Source organism: Schistocerca gregaria, chromosome 6 (assembly GCF_023897955.1).
Source record: "Schistocerca gregaria isolate iqSchGreg1 chromosome 6, iqSchGreg1.2, whole genome shotgun sequence".
NCBI lineage: Eukaryota > Metazoa > Arthropoda > Insecta > Orthoptera > Acrididae > Schistocerca > Schistocerca gregaria.
Window position 1 is genome coordinate 249,355,134 of NC_064925.1, and position 20,311 is coordinate 249,375,444.

The following is a 20,311-nucleotide window of genomic DNA, read 5'->3' on the forward strand; positions in this document are numbered from 1 at the left end:
TCCCTACTTCAAAAAATGAAGCATTTGGTTTAGTAATACCCGTGATTTTACGTGTATTGTCTGGTTGAAAATTTCCACTAGTCCACAACCATGGCTGTAGGCCAACACTATTACTTTACTTATGTTATTTATCATTTTGTCTTTATCCGGAGTCATTGTTTTGATGTTTATTGGTCCACTGCTAGTATATACACACGATTTGTCACAATGTTGTTTTGTCTTTGTTTCACTGCCATTGATTTCTTTTTCTCATAATAAGTTATCATTTTCTTGCTTTAGAATCAAGACTTCACTTTTCAACACCTCAATATCACCTTGTAATATCTTGATAATTTTGCTTTTTGTTTTCACTGCTTTTTCAAGTTTTGGTGTTTTTAAATGTAAACAGCTGAGACATGTCCATAAATAATCGTCACTAATGTATTTTAAGTTTACTTTGGCTCACCTTTTGTGTAACCAGTAATTGCACATAACACATTAGATTCCTTTGATCACCTTCTTATTACATTCTTTACGCAGCAAACTGTTCAACTTTTCCGTTTTTGATGAGAGCAGCACAGTATCCTTTTTCATAAGCACCGTCTTGTTTCACCCTTTGATACAGTGTGGCTCAGAAGTAGATGTGGTTTGGAAAGCAGTGAATAAACACACTAAAGAAGAAAAGTAATGGACACTGAGTAGAGAAATGCTACAGTGAACAGCAACAAAGGAAAACTTCAAAGGGTTGCAGGATGGAGGAAACCGTTTGGCAAAATCAAAAAATGGAATCTCCAGGTAGGAATATCAGCAGTGTAGAACAACACAGATTGCTATTTACCATGAAGATGGGGCATTAAGTTGCAGACAGGCACAATTAAAAGACACCTACATAAAACTTTCAGCCACTGCCTTCAACAATAAAAGAGAGACACACACATTTCATTCACATAAGCAAGCATACCTCATGCACACATGACTCTCAGCTCCAGCATCTCCTGCTGGAATGCAGCTATTTTATGGGATACAAGCAGCAATCAGGAGAGGGCAGAGAAGGGGAAGAGGTAACAGTGCACCAACCTTTCAGTAGAAGAAAGAACATCCATCCACAACCTCAAAACAAATCCTGACCTAATCATCCTACCTGCAGACAAAAGTCTCTCTACCATTCTTATGAACTGCAGTGACTACTTGACTGAAGGCCTCCACCAATTATCTGACTCCTCCACCTATAAACTCTGCCAGAGTGATCTTATCCAAGAAGTCCAATACTACCTTCAATCCATGCTTAAATCCTTAGGCCCTTCACAGAACATCTCCTCTGAATCCATTTCCCTCCTCACTCCAATGATATCCTGCACAACCACCTTCTACATACTCCCAAAAATCCACAAACTCAATAATCCTGGATAGTCCATTGTGGCTGATTACTGTGCCCTTACTGAAAGAAATTTAGCACTCATTGACCAACACCTCCAACCAACATCCCATAGTCTAACCTCACATATCTGACACCAACCACTTACTTCACTGAAACTACACCCACTCTCATCCCTTCACCTCCAGGATCCCTACTTTTCACTGCTGACACCACCTCCCTATGCTCCAACATCCCACACACCCATGGTCTCACCACAATAGAAAATAACAAAAGTTGTTGATATGTGAGGTTAGACTATGGAATGTTGGTTGGAGGTGTTGGTCAATGAGTGCTAAATTTCTTTCACTAAGGGCACAGTAATCAGCACAGTAATCAGCCAAAGTCCTTCAGACTCCAAACCTACTACCTCATTCCTACTAACTTTGTCCCAAACCAGAACTACTTCTCCCTTGAAGGGACGGTATGTCCCCTCACACTCCCAATCCTCACACCAACCCCAAGAATCAGCCACAAATGAGTGTCCCCTTAATCACCCAGTACCAACCCCAAACCATGCTGGAATGACAGAACCACATCCTTCCCAAGGCTTTGATTGTCTATCATCATGTCATGCCCTGAAAGAGGAACCCCTACCTGAGATACTTCCTGCCCCTCCTAAAGTCGTTTTCCACCAGCCACCCAACATCCATCTTGTTATATTGATATGACTACCAATCAGCTGTCCACCAGTATAATGGCCACCACTGAACTGTGGCCAAGAGCAAAGCAGACCATTTCTGTCACAACATGTGGCCAAGAATAACACGCTTGATTTTAATAGCTGCTTCACTACCCAAACCATTTGGATCCTTCCTTTCACCACCAGTTTTTCTAAACTGCTCAGATGAGATTTATCCCTGCAACACACTCTTCGCTCATCTCTGACTCTGGTTATTTGATGCCCTCTGCCAATGCATCTGCCTATCTTTCCCTCTGCCTGTCTTTCCCTGCTCACCTCCTCATTTGTTCCTTTCTTTCCCTCCTTCCTGCCCCACAACCTCCTCACACTGCATGTGTTGGTATTCTAGTCCCTGCACACTCCACCAATCAGTGTTCATCTCATATCTCTTCCCATCTCCCCACCCATAAATTACTATCCCTTCTGCTTCCCTGCCCCCTGCAGGTTGCTGCTTGTATCCCACATGACAGTTGCATTCTGGCCTGAGATGATGGAGTTAGTGGCCATGTGTACAAGTGCTTGTGTGTATGAATGGCGTGTGTGTGTGTGTGTGTGTGTGTGTGTGTGTGTGTGTGTGTGTGTGTGTGTGTGTGTGTGTGTGTATCTGTTTTGCTGATGAAGGCTGTGGCCAAAAGCTTTCTCTTAGTGTCTTTTAGTCGTGCCTGTCTGAAACTTGAAGTGTCTTCATTCCCTACATTCTTGTTAGTTTGGACTATGTTAATTAATAATGTATTCAGTGATTTTACTTTTATGTCATTGCATGAAGGAGTTATTCTGAAATGGAAGATTCTCATATTAGAAGGATTAGCTCATGTTCTTGACTCTTAGAGAGGCAACTGGAACACTTGCATCTGCACTTTCATATTTTTGTGGGGCAATGATTGTTCCATAAATTTCTGGTATCCAGCCACATAAATTTCATTTCCTCCTCTGATATTTTTGCTGTATACTAGTTACCCATTTTTAGAGTAGCCGGGTGACTGACACTCCAGCACTTGCTCTGTACTTTTAAAACTGCAGACCGTGTCCAATAGTACAGCTCACAGTGATACATTGATATCACTATATGGACCAATCTTGTATCCACAGACTTAATTTCATGCATATGTTCCACCTCTTTTCCACCAGTCAATGTCACAGGCACCTTGTGTGTCTGTGGTCGCATACACAGTGATGCAGGCCACAGGTTTAAAAGGAGGGTGCAAGTGCTGGAACATCAGCCTCCTGGCTTGCTCTGAAAATGGCTGGACAGTATACAGCCAAAATATTAGAAGAAGAAGTGAAATTAATGTGGGTGCATACCAGAAATTTTATGGAACAATGTGGACTTGCACATTGTAAAACCTGCCTTGTGTATTTTATATGAGTTATTTATCTTTGATTTCCTTTTTTAAATTGTTATTTTCTTCATTTCAGTTCTGTAAGCAATCAAAAATAAATATTAATTTCTCTTTGTTCAATGCCTTATTAATCTATATTCCAAAACAAGTACATTTCAAATTCTTATTAGTTGTTCATAGTAACATTTATGTAACATAAAACAATCAAAAATGAATGTATGCTGATAACAGATTTAATTAATGGATGGTAAAAATAAAGTATACACAGACATGACAGTGAAGCTTATCTGCATTACAAAGACTTGTTTCTTTTCTTTATTAAGTTGTTCATGTATTGTTAAAACAATTATATACATAAATTATGTACATGAATAAACATTTACTCCCATATCTCTAATTATTTATAGCAGCTACTCTTTCTTAATTTCTTCTTGATTTGATTCCACAGTACTGTTCAAATTCCTCGACATTTACAGAGTGTCTTGCTACATGTGGTAGATAAACAAGAGCAGCTGTAAAGGTAAAATAAACTGTAACTATACATTAAAGACAAAGACAAGTTCACAAGTGCACGATATAGTGTACATGATTTTAGGACATCAATGACAAAAGCAGTACTGGAAATAACATTGATTAGGCAGTGACTTCCAGGATGTTAAAAAAAACATGTAAAGGTTTTCATAAAACTTTAGGGAACCATCTAGAAATAATTCAGATATTAATGTTTGTGAATCATTTATTCATCTTCAATTAGTGGTGTTACCTGTCAGAAATCATGACAAGTGGCCAACGACTATCAGTTTGTTTCATAAGAGAAGTGTAAGTAACAACAAAAGAATTCTTTTGGTGGCCAAAGTTTAGCACAGTAATCGATTGGTACCTGTTTCTAAAATTCATTATAAAGGTACTTTCCAGAGTATTTAACTGTTCTACCTTCCCATGACAACTTTTGGAGATGATCAGCTTGATATAGAATAATATATTGTTAAAACAGTTAAAATTGTGTTCACTAGCCTCAATGTAGCTGCACTGGTGTGTGTGTGTGTGTGTGTGTGTGTGTGTGTGTGTGTGTGTGTGTGTGTGTGTGTGTGTCTGTGTTTCTTTAAAGCATTTGTCCAGAATCTATGAGAGTTTCAATCTTTTTCATGTGCATGTCAACAACTTAATACATCTGCTATTCAGTGACTGGTCTCCTTTATTTCTGAATTATTTACATTCTGCCTGAACTTCCTTTAACACATTCAAAACTTACCTTTTGGTAGACAAAAAAACTGCACTAGCCATTTGGTAATCATCTTGACAAATACAGCAAGTCATGCAATATCACGATACAAATTGTGAGAACTACATCTGCAGTCCGTTAAGTGTCATTCACACAGCAAACAAATGGAAAACAAAAAAAAATGTTAGAGCTGTTTGCAATAAGATATAAAGGGTGTCATTGAAGTAGTCTGTGGAGGTTTTATATGGTTGTGAGCTATTACATAAATCTCAGATTGCTGTTGCAGAACTGTGTAGTTATGAACTCAAAATAGGTGTGACAAACAAACCAAGTAAAGATTCAAATGTCGTTAGAAAATATATCAATAAGTTGGAGAATATAAACAGTTTTTGAAGACTGACAAAGCACTCATTTTACTGTATTGGCAAGTCATGAAGGAGGACTGATCAATATTGTGACAAAAACTCATGGGAGGTTATGAGTAATCAGAAATATGAAATTAGGAACTCTTCCATGAAAAGTGATGAAGATTGAAAGCCTTCACTAAAGGTAGGAATAAATTCTATTAGCACAGTTAAAAGAAATTATGTTTACAAAATGGAAGTAGCCAAAGGATTTCAACAGAAACCCAACAGGAAATAACACAGGCAAACACACACATCATTAGAATTTCACACACTTGTGATTTAATGAAAAACTTATATTTAAACAAAGAGTTGGGACAGACTAAAAATTCAGATGCCACCAGTCATAAACAGAGCGTTAACCAAGTTGCTTGCTATTTTGATACAGATTGAATTAAAATGGACCAAAAATATTTAATACACTGCAATTAAGAACATTTTTGGTTATGCCTGGCAGGAAGTAAGGAAGATTAGAGTTTAACATCCTGCTGAGGAAATCATTAGAGGAAGATCACAAATTCAGATTGTTCCAAAGATGAAGAAGATAATCAGCTGTGCTCTTTCAAAGGAACCATCCCAGTATTTTGGTGAGCTCATTTAGAGAAATGAAGTCAAAACTAAACCAGGACAGTCAAATGCAAATTTCAGCCATTGTCCTTCAAAATACTAGTCCAGAGTGCACTGAACTACCTTGTTCAGTGGGCTTGACAGGTGCCACTTTAAATATCAACTGCAAATACAAATTATTGTAACCAGGCACATTTTCTGTATTACACCCGCCAATGTGGGTTTTGGAGGATTATACCTCAGTCACAAGGGGAATTTATGTCTGTTAATAGATTATGCACATCATTTGCTACAACTGTCTCATGGTCAATAATGCCTGTTTCAATGAGGGCATCCATGAAGAGATCAAGTATATATAGTTTCCAGAGAAAGCATTTAATGAAGGATCTTCTTTACTCCTAAATTATTTTCATTCTGCCAGAACTTTCTTTATTTCTCTCTCTCTCTTTCTCTGGCACCAATGGATTTATGATAAGCTCTGCTCTCAGTACTATGTGATTTACTTACTTCAGTTTTTCAGAGATTGGACTGTCTTTTGTGATATGATGAATAGTATTTCATCTTGTTGGCCTACATAAAATGGTTCCTAGGATAACATTTTATCGACATATTTGTCCTAAGAAATGGTGTTCAAAACCAGTTTGTAATCAACGGGAGGTTAGTGGCATCATATTCTTTCGCTCATTACAGCGTGTGAATGGAATTGGTCAATGACTCTGTTTCAACCATGAAATTAAATATATGATGTATACAATCAGATTATTCAACACACACAGATACTTGTAGTTCCTGGTACAGTCAGACAAACACATTACTTGATACACAAAACTACTTCAGAAATGAGTTTCTGTTTACTTTGTTATGGTTAAATATATTACAGGAAATTATTTCATTTAGTTACAAATATACTAAAATGTATAACAAGAAAACATTTTGAAATGTGAAAAGTTCTGTTCACTTTGATTTTGAGAGAAATTTCTGTATTAATTCAAATATACTATCATTATTATTTAAATAAATATTAAATTCTAACTTGAAGACCTTCTGCAATATAAATGTCATCAAATATTACTGACATAAATATTGTAAATAAAATAGAAAGAAACTTCCACATGGGAAAAATATATTAAAAACAAAGATTCCAAGACTTACCAAGCGGGAAAACACCGGCAGACAGGCACAATGAACAAAACACACAAACACACACACAGAATTACTAGCTTTTGCAACCGATGGTTGCTTCTTCATGAAAGAGGGAAGGAGAGGGAAAGACGAAAGGATGTGGGTTTTAAGGGAGAGGGTAAGGAGTCATTCCAATCCCGGGAGCGGAAAGACTTCCCTTAGGGGGAAAAAAGGACAGGTGCACACACTCACACACACACACAACTAGATCACCATGATTAGCAAAGGCTTTGCAGCAGATCACAATCACAAATATTATGGTTTCTCAGTAACTACAATATTGCAAGCATCATGTGTGGTGATAAAATTTTCTTATTAGCATGTGATCTAATCTTAGAGTCAAGTTTCTTTGAAAAAGGAGTTGTAGACACCTAAAGCCTTCCACTGGTGTTATACCTTAGCAAACCCTGACCAGTATGTTGTATTTTGTAGAAGTCAGTGTGCACCGGGTCTGACCATTCTTTGTAAACCATAATGCAAAAACACTATAGGGAAATTTCGTATAAGGCTAGGGCCTACTTTGTAAATAGATATGCACTATTCCATAGTGCCAAAAGCACAACTATCTCTTTCAGAATGATTATTTCACTCTGCAGTGGAGCGTGCACTGTTCTGAAAATCCCTCAGCAATTAGAACTTTGTGCTGGAGGGAGATATGAACTTGGAACCTTGCCTTTTGTGGGCAATGTTCTTACCAACTGTGGTATCCAGGCACAGCCCATGACTAACATTCACAGTTTTACTTCTGGCTCTCCTGCATATTTTTTAGGACTGTCACCCCTGGAAGAAAGGATACTGTGGAGAAATGGCTTAGCCACAGCCAAAAGCAAGGGAAGTTAATCTTTCACTCTGGAGAGCTGTGTGTGCTATTTCAGAAGATTCAACATTGGAGTCCTGGTCAGGCACAAAGTTTTAGTGTGCAGAAATTCTCCAAACAGTGTACACTATTTTGTAGTGTGAATGATTCATTCTGGAAACAATCTCTTAGGCTGAGGCTAAGCCTTTTCTCAATAATATTCTTTCTTCCAGGAGGCTAGTCCTGTAAGATATGCAGCACAGTTTCTATGAAGTTTGGGAGGTAGCACAGATATACTGGTAGAGGTAAAGCTGTGAAGTTGGGTGCAAATTTCTCTTCTTTAGAAACACTTTCCTTGCCATTGCCAGTCTACATTTTATAGCCTCTCTACTTTACTATCGTCAGTTATTTTACTTCCTAAATAGCAAAACTCCTTTACTACTTCAAGTGTCTCATTTCCTAGTCTAATTCCCTCAGCATCACCCAATTTAATTTGACTACATTCCATTATCCTCGTTTTGCTTTTGTTGATGTTCATCTTATATCCTCCTTTCAAGACACTCTCCATTCCGTGCAACTGCTCTTCCATGTCCTTTGCTGTCTCTGACAGAATTACAATGTCATTGGCGAACCTCAAAGTTTTTACTTCTTGTCCATGAATTTTAATACCTACTCCAAATTTTTCTTTTGTTTCCTTTACTGCTTGCTCAATATACAGATTGAATAATATTGGGGAGAGGCTACAACCCTGTCTCACTCCTTTCCCAATCACTGCTTCCCTTTCATGCCCCTCGACTCTTATGACTGCCATCTGGTTTCTGTACAAATTGTAAATAGCCTCTCGCTCCCTTTGTTTTACCCCTGCCACCTTCAGAATTTGAAAGAGAGTATTCCAATCAACATTGCCAAAAGCTTTCTCCAAGTCTACAAATGCTAGAAACGTAGGTTTGCCTTTTCTTAATCTTTCTTCTAAGATAAGTCGTAAGGTCAGTATTACCTCATGTGTTCCAACATTTCTACGGAATCCAAACTGATCCTCCCTGAGGTCTGCATCTACCAGTTTTTCCATTTGTCTGTAAAGAATTCGCGATGGTATTTTGCAGCTGTGACTTATTAAACTGATATTCCGGTAATTTTCACATCTGTCAGCACCTGCTTTCTTTGGGATTGGAATTATTATATTCTTCTTGAAGTCTGAGGGTATTTCGCCTGTCTCATACATCTTGCTCACCAGCTGGTAGAGTTTTGTCATGACTGGCTCACCCAAGGCTGTCAGTAGTTCTAATGGAATGTTGTCTACTCCCGGGGCCTTGTTTTGACTCAGGTCTTTCAGTACTCTGTCAAACCCTTCATGCAGTATCTTATCTCCCATTTCATCTTCATCTACATCCTTGTCCATTTCCATAATATTGTCCTCAAGTACATCGCCCTTGTATAATCCCTCTATATACTCCTTCCACCTTTCTGCCTTCCTTTCTTTGCTTAGAACTGGGTTTCCATCAAAGCTCTTAATATTCATACAAGTGGTTCTCTTTTCTCCAAAGGTCTCTTTAATTTTCCTGTAGGCAGTATCTATCTTACCCCTATTGAGATAAGCCTCTACATCCTTACATTTGTCCTCTAGCCATCCCTGCTTAGCCATTTTGCACTTCCTGTCGATCTCATATTTGAGACGTTTGTATTCCTTTTTGCCTCCGTTATTTACTGCATTTTTATATTTTCTCCTTTCATCAATTAAATTCAATATTTCTTCTGTTACCCAAGGATTTCTAGCAGCCCTCGTCTTTTTACCTACTTTATCCTCTGCTGCCTTCACTACTTCATCCCTCAGAGCTACCCATTCTTCTTCTACTGTGTTTCCTTCCCCCATTCCTGTCAATTGTTCGCTTATGCTCTACTTGAAACTCAGTACAACCTCTGGTTCTTTCAGCTTATCCAGATTCCATGTCCTTAAATTCCCACCTTTTCCAGTTTCTTCAGTTTTAATCTACAGGTCATAACCAATAGATTGTGGTCAGAGTCCACATCTGCCCCTGGAAATGTCCTACAATTTAAAACCTGATTCCTAAATCTCTGTCTTACCATTATATAATCTATCTGATACCTTTTGGTATCTCCAGGATTCTTCCTTGTATACAACCTTCTTTTATGATTCTTGAACCAAGTGTTAGCTATGATTAAGTTATGCTCTGTGCAAAATCCTACCAGATGGCTTCCTCTTTCATTTCTTAGCCCCAATCCATATTCACCCACTATGTTTCCTTCTCTCCCTTTTCCTACTGACGAATTCCAGTCACCCGTGACTATCAAATTTTCGTCCCCCTTCACTACCTGAATAATTTCTTTTATCTCATCATATGTTTCATCAATTTCTCCATCATCTGCAGAGCTAGTTGGCATATAAACTTGTACTACTGAAGTAAGCATGGGCTTCGTATCTATCTTGGCCACAATAATGCGTTCACTATGCTGTTTGTAGTAGCTTACCCGCTTTCCTATATTCCTGTTCATTATTAAACCTACTCCTGCATTACCCCTATTTGATTTTGCATTTATAACCCTGTATTCACATGACCAAAAGTCTTGTTCCTCGTGCCACCAAACTTCAGTAATTCCTACTAGATCTAACTTTAACCTATCCATTTCCCTTTTTAAATTTTCTAACCTACCTGCCCGATTAAGGAATCTGACATTCCATGCTCCGTTCCGTAGAATGCCAGTTTCCTTTCTCCTGATAACAATGTCCTCCTGAGTAGTCCCCTCCCGGAGATCCAAATGGGAGACTATTTTACCTCCGGAATATTTTACCCAAGATGACGCCATTATCATTTAATCATACAGTAAAGCTGCATGTCCTCGGGAAAAATTACGGCTGTAGTTTCCCCTTGCTTTCAGACATTCGCAGTACCAGCACAGCAAGGCTGTTTTAGTTAATGTTGCAAGGCCAGATCAGTCAATCATCCAGACTGTTGCCCCTGCAACTACTGAAAAGGCTGCTGCCCCTCTTCAGGAACCACATGTTTGTCTGGCCTCTCAACAGATACCAACTTTTGCATATGAACAGAATTTCTTTGTGAGAGATCATTTGACAATATTCTGTTACAGCATTGCTCTCTTGACAGCCAACTGCATTTCACTCAGCATCTCTCTATGTATGGCCCTACCCTTTGTTTAACACATATTATGTAGTAGTTTCTGTTTCTTTAGAAGTTTCTTTACAGCAACTGTTATACCATGGAGGATGCCTTTCATCATGTCATCATGAACTGTTCTAAGAGGTATATGTCTACCCAACTATTCCTTTACACTTGGTCCATAGTTACTCTACATGCTCCTGTCTTGTTCTAAAAATTTCAAGTTCTTCATTGATACATGACACTACTGATTTTTTATCTAGTTTACTTAAGGTATAAATCTTTCTACTTGTTTTAGTTGCCATTTGTATTTGGGTAATTATTGTTACTATAGCTGCCTAATGGTCACTGGTACCTTTTCCAATGTGAACCTTCTCAAAGAAGTCAGGTTGGTTTGTTGCCACTGGGTCTAATATGTCTGCATTATGAGCAGGCTTCCAAACTAGTTGTTCTAACGAGGGAAGTCTCTCAACTTGAACAGGAATTCTGTGTGCAAATTTTATTCGTAAACTTTTTGTACAACTCTGATTAGGATGGTGAAAGCGATCAATTTTGTTACTCTTAGTTTGCCCACTGTCAGACTTTAAAAATGTACATGAGGTGCCTCAACAAAATGCGTGAAGCAACATAGGGAATCACATTTGGTAAAAGCAGCATTTGCACAATCCTCAGAACCACATTCTCAATCTGCAAATTCAACTACCACCTGAATCACATTCTTGATATCAGCAACATTTGTGGGAGTATTCTACACAGTTTCTTGCCAGAAATACTGAAGCAGACAGCTGGTTACAAATAACAGAATTCATTTTTGCATTGGAAATTTGACTTTCTAATTTAGTGGTGAAGTCACTGCAAAGAGTCCTCATAGAGTCCATTATCCTTCTTGTTAATATTTTATATTGCCACAGGAAATATACTTCCAAAGGCTATGAGTATATTGTTTCTTGGTGGAATAATCACACATTCAATGTCTTTATCCATGAATGAATCATTTACTATTGTTGTGTCTTTGTGAGCAGTCCAAGAATCACAAAGTAGTATTCACTCCTGGTTATTTAAGCACTGTCATTATAACATCCATGAAAAATTATTTTAAATGGCTTTTTGACATTTTTTCATTTGTGCTAGCTTCCAAAGGTATTTTTGGTGAAAGATTATCTGCAGTAGCCCTTTTAACTTTTGGGCCAAATGTTCCTTCCTGAAGACAAATATACAGTTCTTTTGTTAGCTTCCCATTCATTGAAAGTCCAGCATCTATTGTATAATTATGAGTTGTATTGTGTGCAGCCTTAACCAAGGCAACTGTTGTCCCCCCCCCCCCCCTCACTTATTTTGAAGGTAGTGTTGGACCAGAAGTTAGCTCATAGTTAAATCAAAAACTTGCAGTTGTCTGGTTTACTTCTTTGACAGTATGGTCATGTTCTGTATTCTTTCTTGAAACATGCTATGAAGTGGCAAAACATTTAAATTGTGTGAAACATGCTATGAAGTGGCAAAACATTTAAATTGTGTGTGCCCAATTAGCCTTGCTTTTTGCATTGCCCAAAATTTTAGGTGTCAGTAATGAACACATTTTCCTTCATATCTTGGTGTGTCAAATTGGGTAGAATGTGTTGCTTTATCTCCAGTTCTTTGAATGCATTGTTTCCTCAAAATGGATGTTCATTATGTCAGTTTTCTCCACATAACAAAATATTACTTTGATGTTCAATGTGCTTTTTATATATGTATGTCTCCTCAATAATAAGCAATAGGTCACAATTTTCTGTGGAGGTGTATGATAATCATCATAAATTCAGTTCAAAATATTCTTCTGAAAGTTTTGTTAAAACACTAGCAGTATTGGATTTTTTTCTGGTGAAGGTTCACAGTCACCAGAACTGTTATCCCCTCTTTGAGAAGTATAGTTTCCACTGCTACCACTAGCACTACAATCTTGAGCATCATTAATCACATTATCACCTATAAAGTCATTTTCTTCATACACTACCCTATCCAGTGTAACTTGATTTGAGCAGCCAGATAAATAATGATGTTTCTGAACAAGCATATGCACCAAACACATTGTAAAAGTGTCATAATCCTGTCCTACAGTGTCTTCTGTTGGATAACTTAGATGGCACAACTTTTAAAACATTCCAGACATTAATGATTTTGTTAATTTTTGCTGTTTGTGTATGATAACACTGATATGTGTATACTAAACATGTCAACTATTTGCTGAAGTAACTGACTGACTGCTGTGTTAACCCTTCACCCCCTTCCTCTATGACTGCAATGCTCTTGGGTATAAACCAGGAACAACACAATCACACTCTATCACAGGCTGTAAGCTAGAATAGGCAGTGAAAGATAATGCAAAAGAGCAGAAATTGTTCAATTAGATGCAGTTATAAATCTTTTCAAATGATGATGATGATGAGGTCCCATACTCTGAGGAGTGTAGGGGACAATGTGGGAGACCCACACTGCTGACTAGGCAAGGTCCTAATGGAGGTGGTTTGCCATTGCCTTCCTCTGACCATAATGGGGATGAATGATGATGATGAAGACGATACAACAACATCCAGTCATCTTGAGGCAGGGAAAATTCCTTAACCCACTGGAAATCAAGCCCGGGACCCCATGCATGGGAAGCGAGAACTCTACCGCAAGACCACGAGCTTTTCAAATGAGACAATGCAAAATGGAATAGACTGCTATTCAGAACATAGATGATGCAGTGAGAGACACAGTGAAAGAAGACTGCTGCCATGCCTGATTGAAAGTCATTTTCTACACTGTGTGGTGAGTAGCCATCTCCCTAGTTCATAAAATTGTATTCAGTTCTGGATTTTACTTTTCAAATAAGTGTAGAAATAACGGCTATATTATGTAAATGGCATTATGTAATAACCTTTGTTGATAAACATGATTTATGTATTAACATTTATACACAAATAATTGTTAGTGAAAGTCATCTTTTGCTGCACATATGCAAAATGAAATATAAATAAAAAATGAAGCATACTATATATTAACAAAAAATACAACTTTCCAATATCACTTTTAAATTTAATCCATTATCCATATAATCACAAACAAAATTTCATTATCGTTTGACCTGATCTGGAGACAGCTCATTGCATTATGAAGATGTCAAGGCCTGACTTTATATTTTGTGTCCAGTCACTTATTTTTAAGCCTACATGTTTTTTGTTCCTTGCTATTTTTATTTTACCTATCTGATTTTGAGGAATGAATGTACATAATTCATACTTTTTATATCTTTTCTATGATTTGTAATTGTGTGGTTTCTTACGTTTCGTCTCTTCCATGTCATCAAATGAACCAAAGCTGAGAAAGTGTTTTTACCTTTTTATTTGACATGAAGTAATAGATGCTGTAATTGTGTTGAAACAAATGTTCAGGAAATTATTTTCCTATTAGTGTAAAAATTCAAGATTCTTTGGTAGGAAGGACACCTGTTATCTTTGATGAGGAATCATTGGCAGATGTAGAAGTAACTTTAGGTGTGTCTTAGGAAGGTATGTTGGGACCCTTCATGTTGTGCGTTTTTGATCTGACGTACAGTACTAACAATAATCTCAGACTTGAGGACAATGCAATTATCTTTAATGAAGTATTACATGAAAAATGCTGCACAAATATCCACAAGATCACAGTAAGATTTCAAAGTTGTGCAGAGTATGGAAACATACTTTAAATCCTCAGAATGCTAAAATTATACATTTAAAACATGCAAAAACTATATGCCACAGTATAAGTCACTCACAATTATAATCATTCACTCAAGACAAATACCTCAGTGTAATGATTTATGGCAATATAAAATGGAATGATCACATTGACTCAACTATAAGTAAAGCAGGTGATAGACTTTGATTTATTGGTTGGATATTGTGTAAATGTAGTCTGTCTACAAAGGAGGTTGCAATAGCACACCAAAAAGTTGCTCAAGTGTGTGGGCATATACCAGATGGGATTAACAGGGCACATACTGAGTAGACACGTCTGAAAGAACAGACACCATGCATCATATAATTTGATAGGGCTAGCTGGGCAATGGATCCACCATCTTCAGTGCAGAAGCACAAATATGTCCAACCTCTTGTGGAAATCTCAAAGAGTGAACAAAGAGGAAATGGACAGGGGCTGCGGGTAGGTGGTGCTCAATTGAAATGTGGATTACCAATGAGTGCTGAGATAGTCCACACAGTTGCAATAACACTGTATCCTGGATGGTGCAGTGGTTATGTAGTGTTTCGAGAATTTCTGCGTAAATTCTAGAACCACTCAGCCTTCTACCCTCTCAAACACATGATATTTTAGATACGAGTGTGAGAGAGCGGAATCCTACCTACTGTACATCACATGTCTGTGTGTGCGGGTTTAAATTCAGTCACAGGAAGAATGTAGATGCAGAGGTCAAATGGCACTGACAAGTACCTGTTGGTAAGTCCATGGATGTTTAGTGAGTGCATATGAGAGGACCATGGAGTATTTGCATAACTCTGTGATAATATTGTCAGTGACTATTACTAGTGAAAAAAACTCTTAAAAGAACTCTTATTCCAGCCTGGCTAGAGGCAAGATGTATTTAATGAATTCTGTGATATAGATTTATGGTTATTAAGCCAACTCTTTTGTGGATGTAATTAGATTTGTTTCTGACATGAGGTGATATGAGTGACTTACAAGAAGTCAGATGTTTATGTGAGAAGGGAGAAGTTTGTTCTGTATGAAGTTTTAATATATCGTTAGTTGGTGAAAAGTAACCTTTGAGCATCTACTTATTTCACAAGTAGAGGGAGAATTTTAAATATTCCTGTACCTAGCATCACTCTTCAGAGAAGAAGTTTAAAGAGATTCTAGAAGCCAGCGAAGAAGATCGGCTGTGGACAACAAGTAAGTCATCTTGTAAAAGGAGTGGAAGTTAGTGTATTTACTTCACATGTAAATCATTGTGAAAAGCATTAAGACATGGCAATCATGGCAGGACAGGAAAAACAGGAATTCTAAGACCATAAAATGAGGAAAGAAGCTGTTGTATGCTGCCACAGCAAGTGAACCAAATACGATAAAAAATTTACTCCAAGATAATGGAACATGCTCAAGTATTTAAAGGAAAAAAATTTTTAAATTGAGAAATAGAGAAAAAGATTCCAGTGTGTTTCTCTAAGAAGAAATATGCCTAGAACACTTCAATAAATAACATCCAGTGCGGGGAGTGTAGAGCTCTCACACACATCACAGGGATGCAGATGTGGAAACCAACATCCAATGCCACCAGCACCAGCTGCTGTTCACCAGTGCTGACCTGCCTCCACATCTCCTCACCGACATAGCACAAATTCTCCGCTGGGTGAGCAAAAAACAGAACTTTATTGTTCTAGTACACAGTGGTACAAACTGTTCAGTGAACTTTATTAGCGTAGTTATCATAGGAAAAGTTAGTTAAATGCTTACAAGATCTAAAGCTTGCAAGAATATGGATGACATACGACAAGTCAAGGAAACTCAAGAGCCAGCTATGACAATGAAAGTTAGTAAGGAAGTGCCTGACTGTTCTGAGTTAGTAAATTTAATCAAAACTTAAAATGTGACTAAGTGAAAAACTAGAATCAATAAATTCTTGATCAGATACCCAGAGCAAAGTTTTAAATGCTCAATTAAATGCCCAGAGTGAAGCTTTAAGTACTCAATTAAATGCTCAATTGAAGGCTCAGAGGGAAAAGTTTGGTATGTTAAATGCCGAAGTCAATTCTCAAAGTAAAGAATTTAGTAATCTGTGCAAAGGCATGGGTACTATGAAGATTGAATTCAAAGCATTAAATAATAAAGTAGATAATTTAAAAATAGATTTAAAGAATGGATTTACTAGTTCCTTGACCCTTCAGGTAAATCAAATGTTTACTGACCTTAGTCAAAAATAGAATGATAATTTCCTAGATCTATGAAAAAAGTTGAAATTTAACATTGTAGACAGATGTAATACTGTAGAATCCGAAATCAATGAAAAGTTAGGATCCTTTGAAAATGTGTGTAATGTTAAGTTTAATCTTGTGAAGCAGGGATTTAATACTTTAAAAGAGAATGCAGATAAGCTGAACGAATTAATGACTGTCATTCAGTCGCAAATTACAGGTGTAAGTACATGAGTAGACTATGTAGAAAGAAGCGTCAAAGAGAAAATAGCAAACTCTGATATTGTAAATGTAAGTAGTCTGGAGGAACAAGTGAAGAAATTATAGATCCAAAAGTCAGTGAGAGAATAACATCCGGGAATGTGTCATCTATTGCTTCTTCTGAACTTACTGATACCAGGAAGGGCACAGATGACCTGTGGAGAGAAGTCAAGCTTATTCAGGACAAAGTAGAAAAACGAGTAACATCACCTAATGTTGTGTTAACTAGTGAAGCAGTTACTGATTTGCAATGGGCAGAATTCAGGGTTATCCAGACAATTCCATAAATTCTAGCCCAATGGAGATGTACATCTGACACATTTCGTGAAAAGGTTTAACCAAATTTGCCAAAAACATTGGGAAGATTCAAAAAAGATTGAATGTGCTGTGGGTTACTTTTTAGGGGAAGCTGCACAATGGGAGACTAAATACTGAGAACTTTTCTTCTTGGGTAGATTCCCAAAAGAAAGTTAAAGAGAAGTAGTGGTCTGCAGTGCCCAGGAAAAATTAATATTTGATCTGTGGGCCCCAAAATATTACAATAGCACTTGGGTTACTATGAGGAAGTATTTCAATTGGCATTTAACACAGGCAAAGTCTTTAGATAAGCCAATGGAAGAGTAAGGATTAGTGTGAATTTTAATTAGATGATTACTGATTTATGCGAGGAAAGATAGTTTAGGTAGTGCTTGGAAAACAGTAGAGGAGTTGTTATCTTTTGTTGTTGCCCTTGATTCAATAAGGACTGCAATGGGGGACATGAGAGAAGCCTCTGCTAATGATGTGTCATTAATAACACATTCGGGCGTCCCCTGGGCAACGGCTCTAAGGCGGCAGATTCTCTCACACCAGAATCATCACAGTAGAGCGACATAATGTCTCGAGAAAAACTGGATAGGTTCTTATCAGAACCAGCTTTGACGATCATCTCTGTGAACATAGAAGGTCTTTTATCTTGCAAACAACAATTGCTGAGTGAGATTTGTCAAAAAACCAAATGTCATGCACTCTGCGTGCAAGAAACGCATAGGGACATCTAACACCGATGCCCCAAGGTTCCAGGGATGAAACTAGTAGCAGAAAGACCACAACCGCAATACAGGAGTGCTGTGTTGACCAAACCGGAACTCCAAGTGAGGATGGCAGATCACACTGAGGAGGGAGATATCGAGATTATCACAGTGGAATTTGGCGAATACACATTGACCTCACTGTATAAGCCTCCAAATGTAGACTTCCAGTTTGAACCACCAGTAAAAATTGGTAAACACAAAATGGCTTTCATCATCGGTGATTTCAACAGCCATAGTCATGTATGGGCATATGAACAAGAAGACAAAAACGGAAGCCGTTCTGGTGTGGGCTGAGTCAAACCACCTGGAACATATCCACTACAGCAAACTTCCCACATCTTTCAACAGCAGCAGGTGGCGCCGTGGATACAACCCGGGTCTCCTATTCACCGACGAAGAAATAGCACAACAGTGCTTTAAGTCCATCTGTGCCCCCATCCCAAAGACACAATATTGCCCAATAATGTGCCAAATGTTGCCAATAGTTATACCATGAAGAGTAAAGTTCAGAAGTAAATATAATTTCAGGAAGGCAGACTGGCCCAAATTTGCCAGAATACTAGAAGAGAGAGTCCAGACATATAGCCCAGATCCAGAGAACTATGACAGATTCGTGGACTCCATCAAAATGTGCTCCCAAGCGTCTATTCCAAGGGGATGCAGAACAAGTTACACACCAGGACTCACCCAGGAAACAGTAGCCCTACTACAAGAGTATCAAATGCTCTTCAAAAGAAACCCCTTCAGTGAAGAAACCCTCATCAAAGGAAGAGTTATTACCTCCCAGATATCAGAAGTGAGAAGAGAGCAATGTACCAAACTGATGGAGGAAACTAATTTTGGCAGAGATAGTCAAAAGGCCTGGAAACTCATAAAAAGCCTAGCCAATGACCCCACCAAACCAAATCTACATGTGACCGTCACAGCAGACCAAATTGCACACCAGCTTCTGACAAATGGAGAACCACCAAGATACGACAATCTAAAGACAGAAAAGAGGGGCATAGAACGAAACCCCCCTCAGGAGACTGAAGAACTATCCAAGCCATTTACCTAGGCAGAACTGGAGAAGGTGATCAGTAAGAGCAAAATGCGGAGAGCAGCTGGCCTTGATGATATATGCGTTGAGCAAATATTTTGGACCTGTGGCAATTTTGGACCTGTAACAAGGAAATGGCTAGTCGACATGATGAACAACTGCATGACATCCTGCAAAATTTTTCAAAAAATCTGGAGAAAATCGAGAGTCATTGCCATCCTAAAATCAGGCAAAGATCGTGACAATCCCAAAAACTACATGCATGACATCCTGCAAAATTTAAAAAATCTGGAGGAAATCAAGAGTCATTGCCATCCTAAAATCAGGCAAAGACCGTGACAATCCCAAGAACTACAGGCCGATCTCTCTGCTATGCCATATGTGAAAGGTTTTGGAAAGGATAATACTCCACAGAATCACGGACACCATCGAGACCCTCCTGATCCCACAACAAGCAGGCTTCAGACAGGGCAAATGCTGCACGTCATAGGTGCTAAAATTAACTCAACACATAGAGGATGGGTTCGAGAAAAGGAAGATCACCAGGGCTGTCTTCCTAGACCTATCAGCAGCCTAGACACACTCAACCACCGACTGCGCCTGGGGAAAATATACGCAATGAGTAGGGACTACAGACTAACCTTACTGATTGCAAACCTACTCCAGAATCGAAGATTCTTCTTGGATTTTCAGGGACAGAGAAGCCGGTGGAGGATACAGAAAAATGGCCTCCCCCAAGGAAGCTTACTGGCCTCAACACTTTTTAATATATATACTAATGACCAGCCCCTCCCTCAAGGCACCGAAAGCTTCATATATACAGGTGATGGCACCATTACCGCCCAAGCAGACCGCTTTGAAACTGTTGAACAGAATCTGTCAGAAGCCCTCAAACAGCTTGCCACCTACAATAAGGGGAACCATCTCAAACCCTACCCCTGGAACATTGCGAAACACCAAAATACTTAGGTGTCACTTTGGATAGAGCACTTACCTATAAAAAGCGCTACATGAACACTAAACACAAAGTAGGTGCGAGAAACAACATTGTGTGCAAACTAACGGGCACTACATGGGGGGCGCAGCCTTTAATAGTGAGAACCACAGTTCTTGCTTGTGCTATTCAACAGTGGAGTACGCGTGCCCAGTGCGGTACAATTACAGCCATGCCAAGCAAGTGGACATACCGCTTAATGAATCCTGCCACATCATCACAGGCTGTCTGAGAGCAACCCTGACTGATAAATTGTACTGCCCGGCAGGCGTGACTCCACCAGATATTAGAAGG

The 20,311-nt window shown here is 38.5% G+C and overlaps 1 protein-coding gene across 1 annotated transcript in view; it reads right to left on the minus strand.

Moving 5' to 3' along the window:
• Nucleotides 1-3,520: 3,520 nt before the first annotated feature.
• The window catches only part of LOC126278544 (uncharacterized), a 204,720-nt gene continuing 187,929 nt past the window's right edge, over nucleotides 3,521-20,311 (minus strand). Inside the window, exon 7 of the mRNA XM_049978723.1 lies at nucleotides 3,521-3,927. Within this exon, the coding sequence (XP_049834680.1) occupies nucleotides 3,836-3,927 (92 nt within the window). The 3' untranslated portion in view covers nucleotides 3,521-3,835. The remainder of the gene's footprint in view (nucleotides 3,928-20,311) is intronic.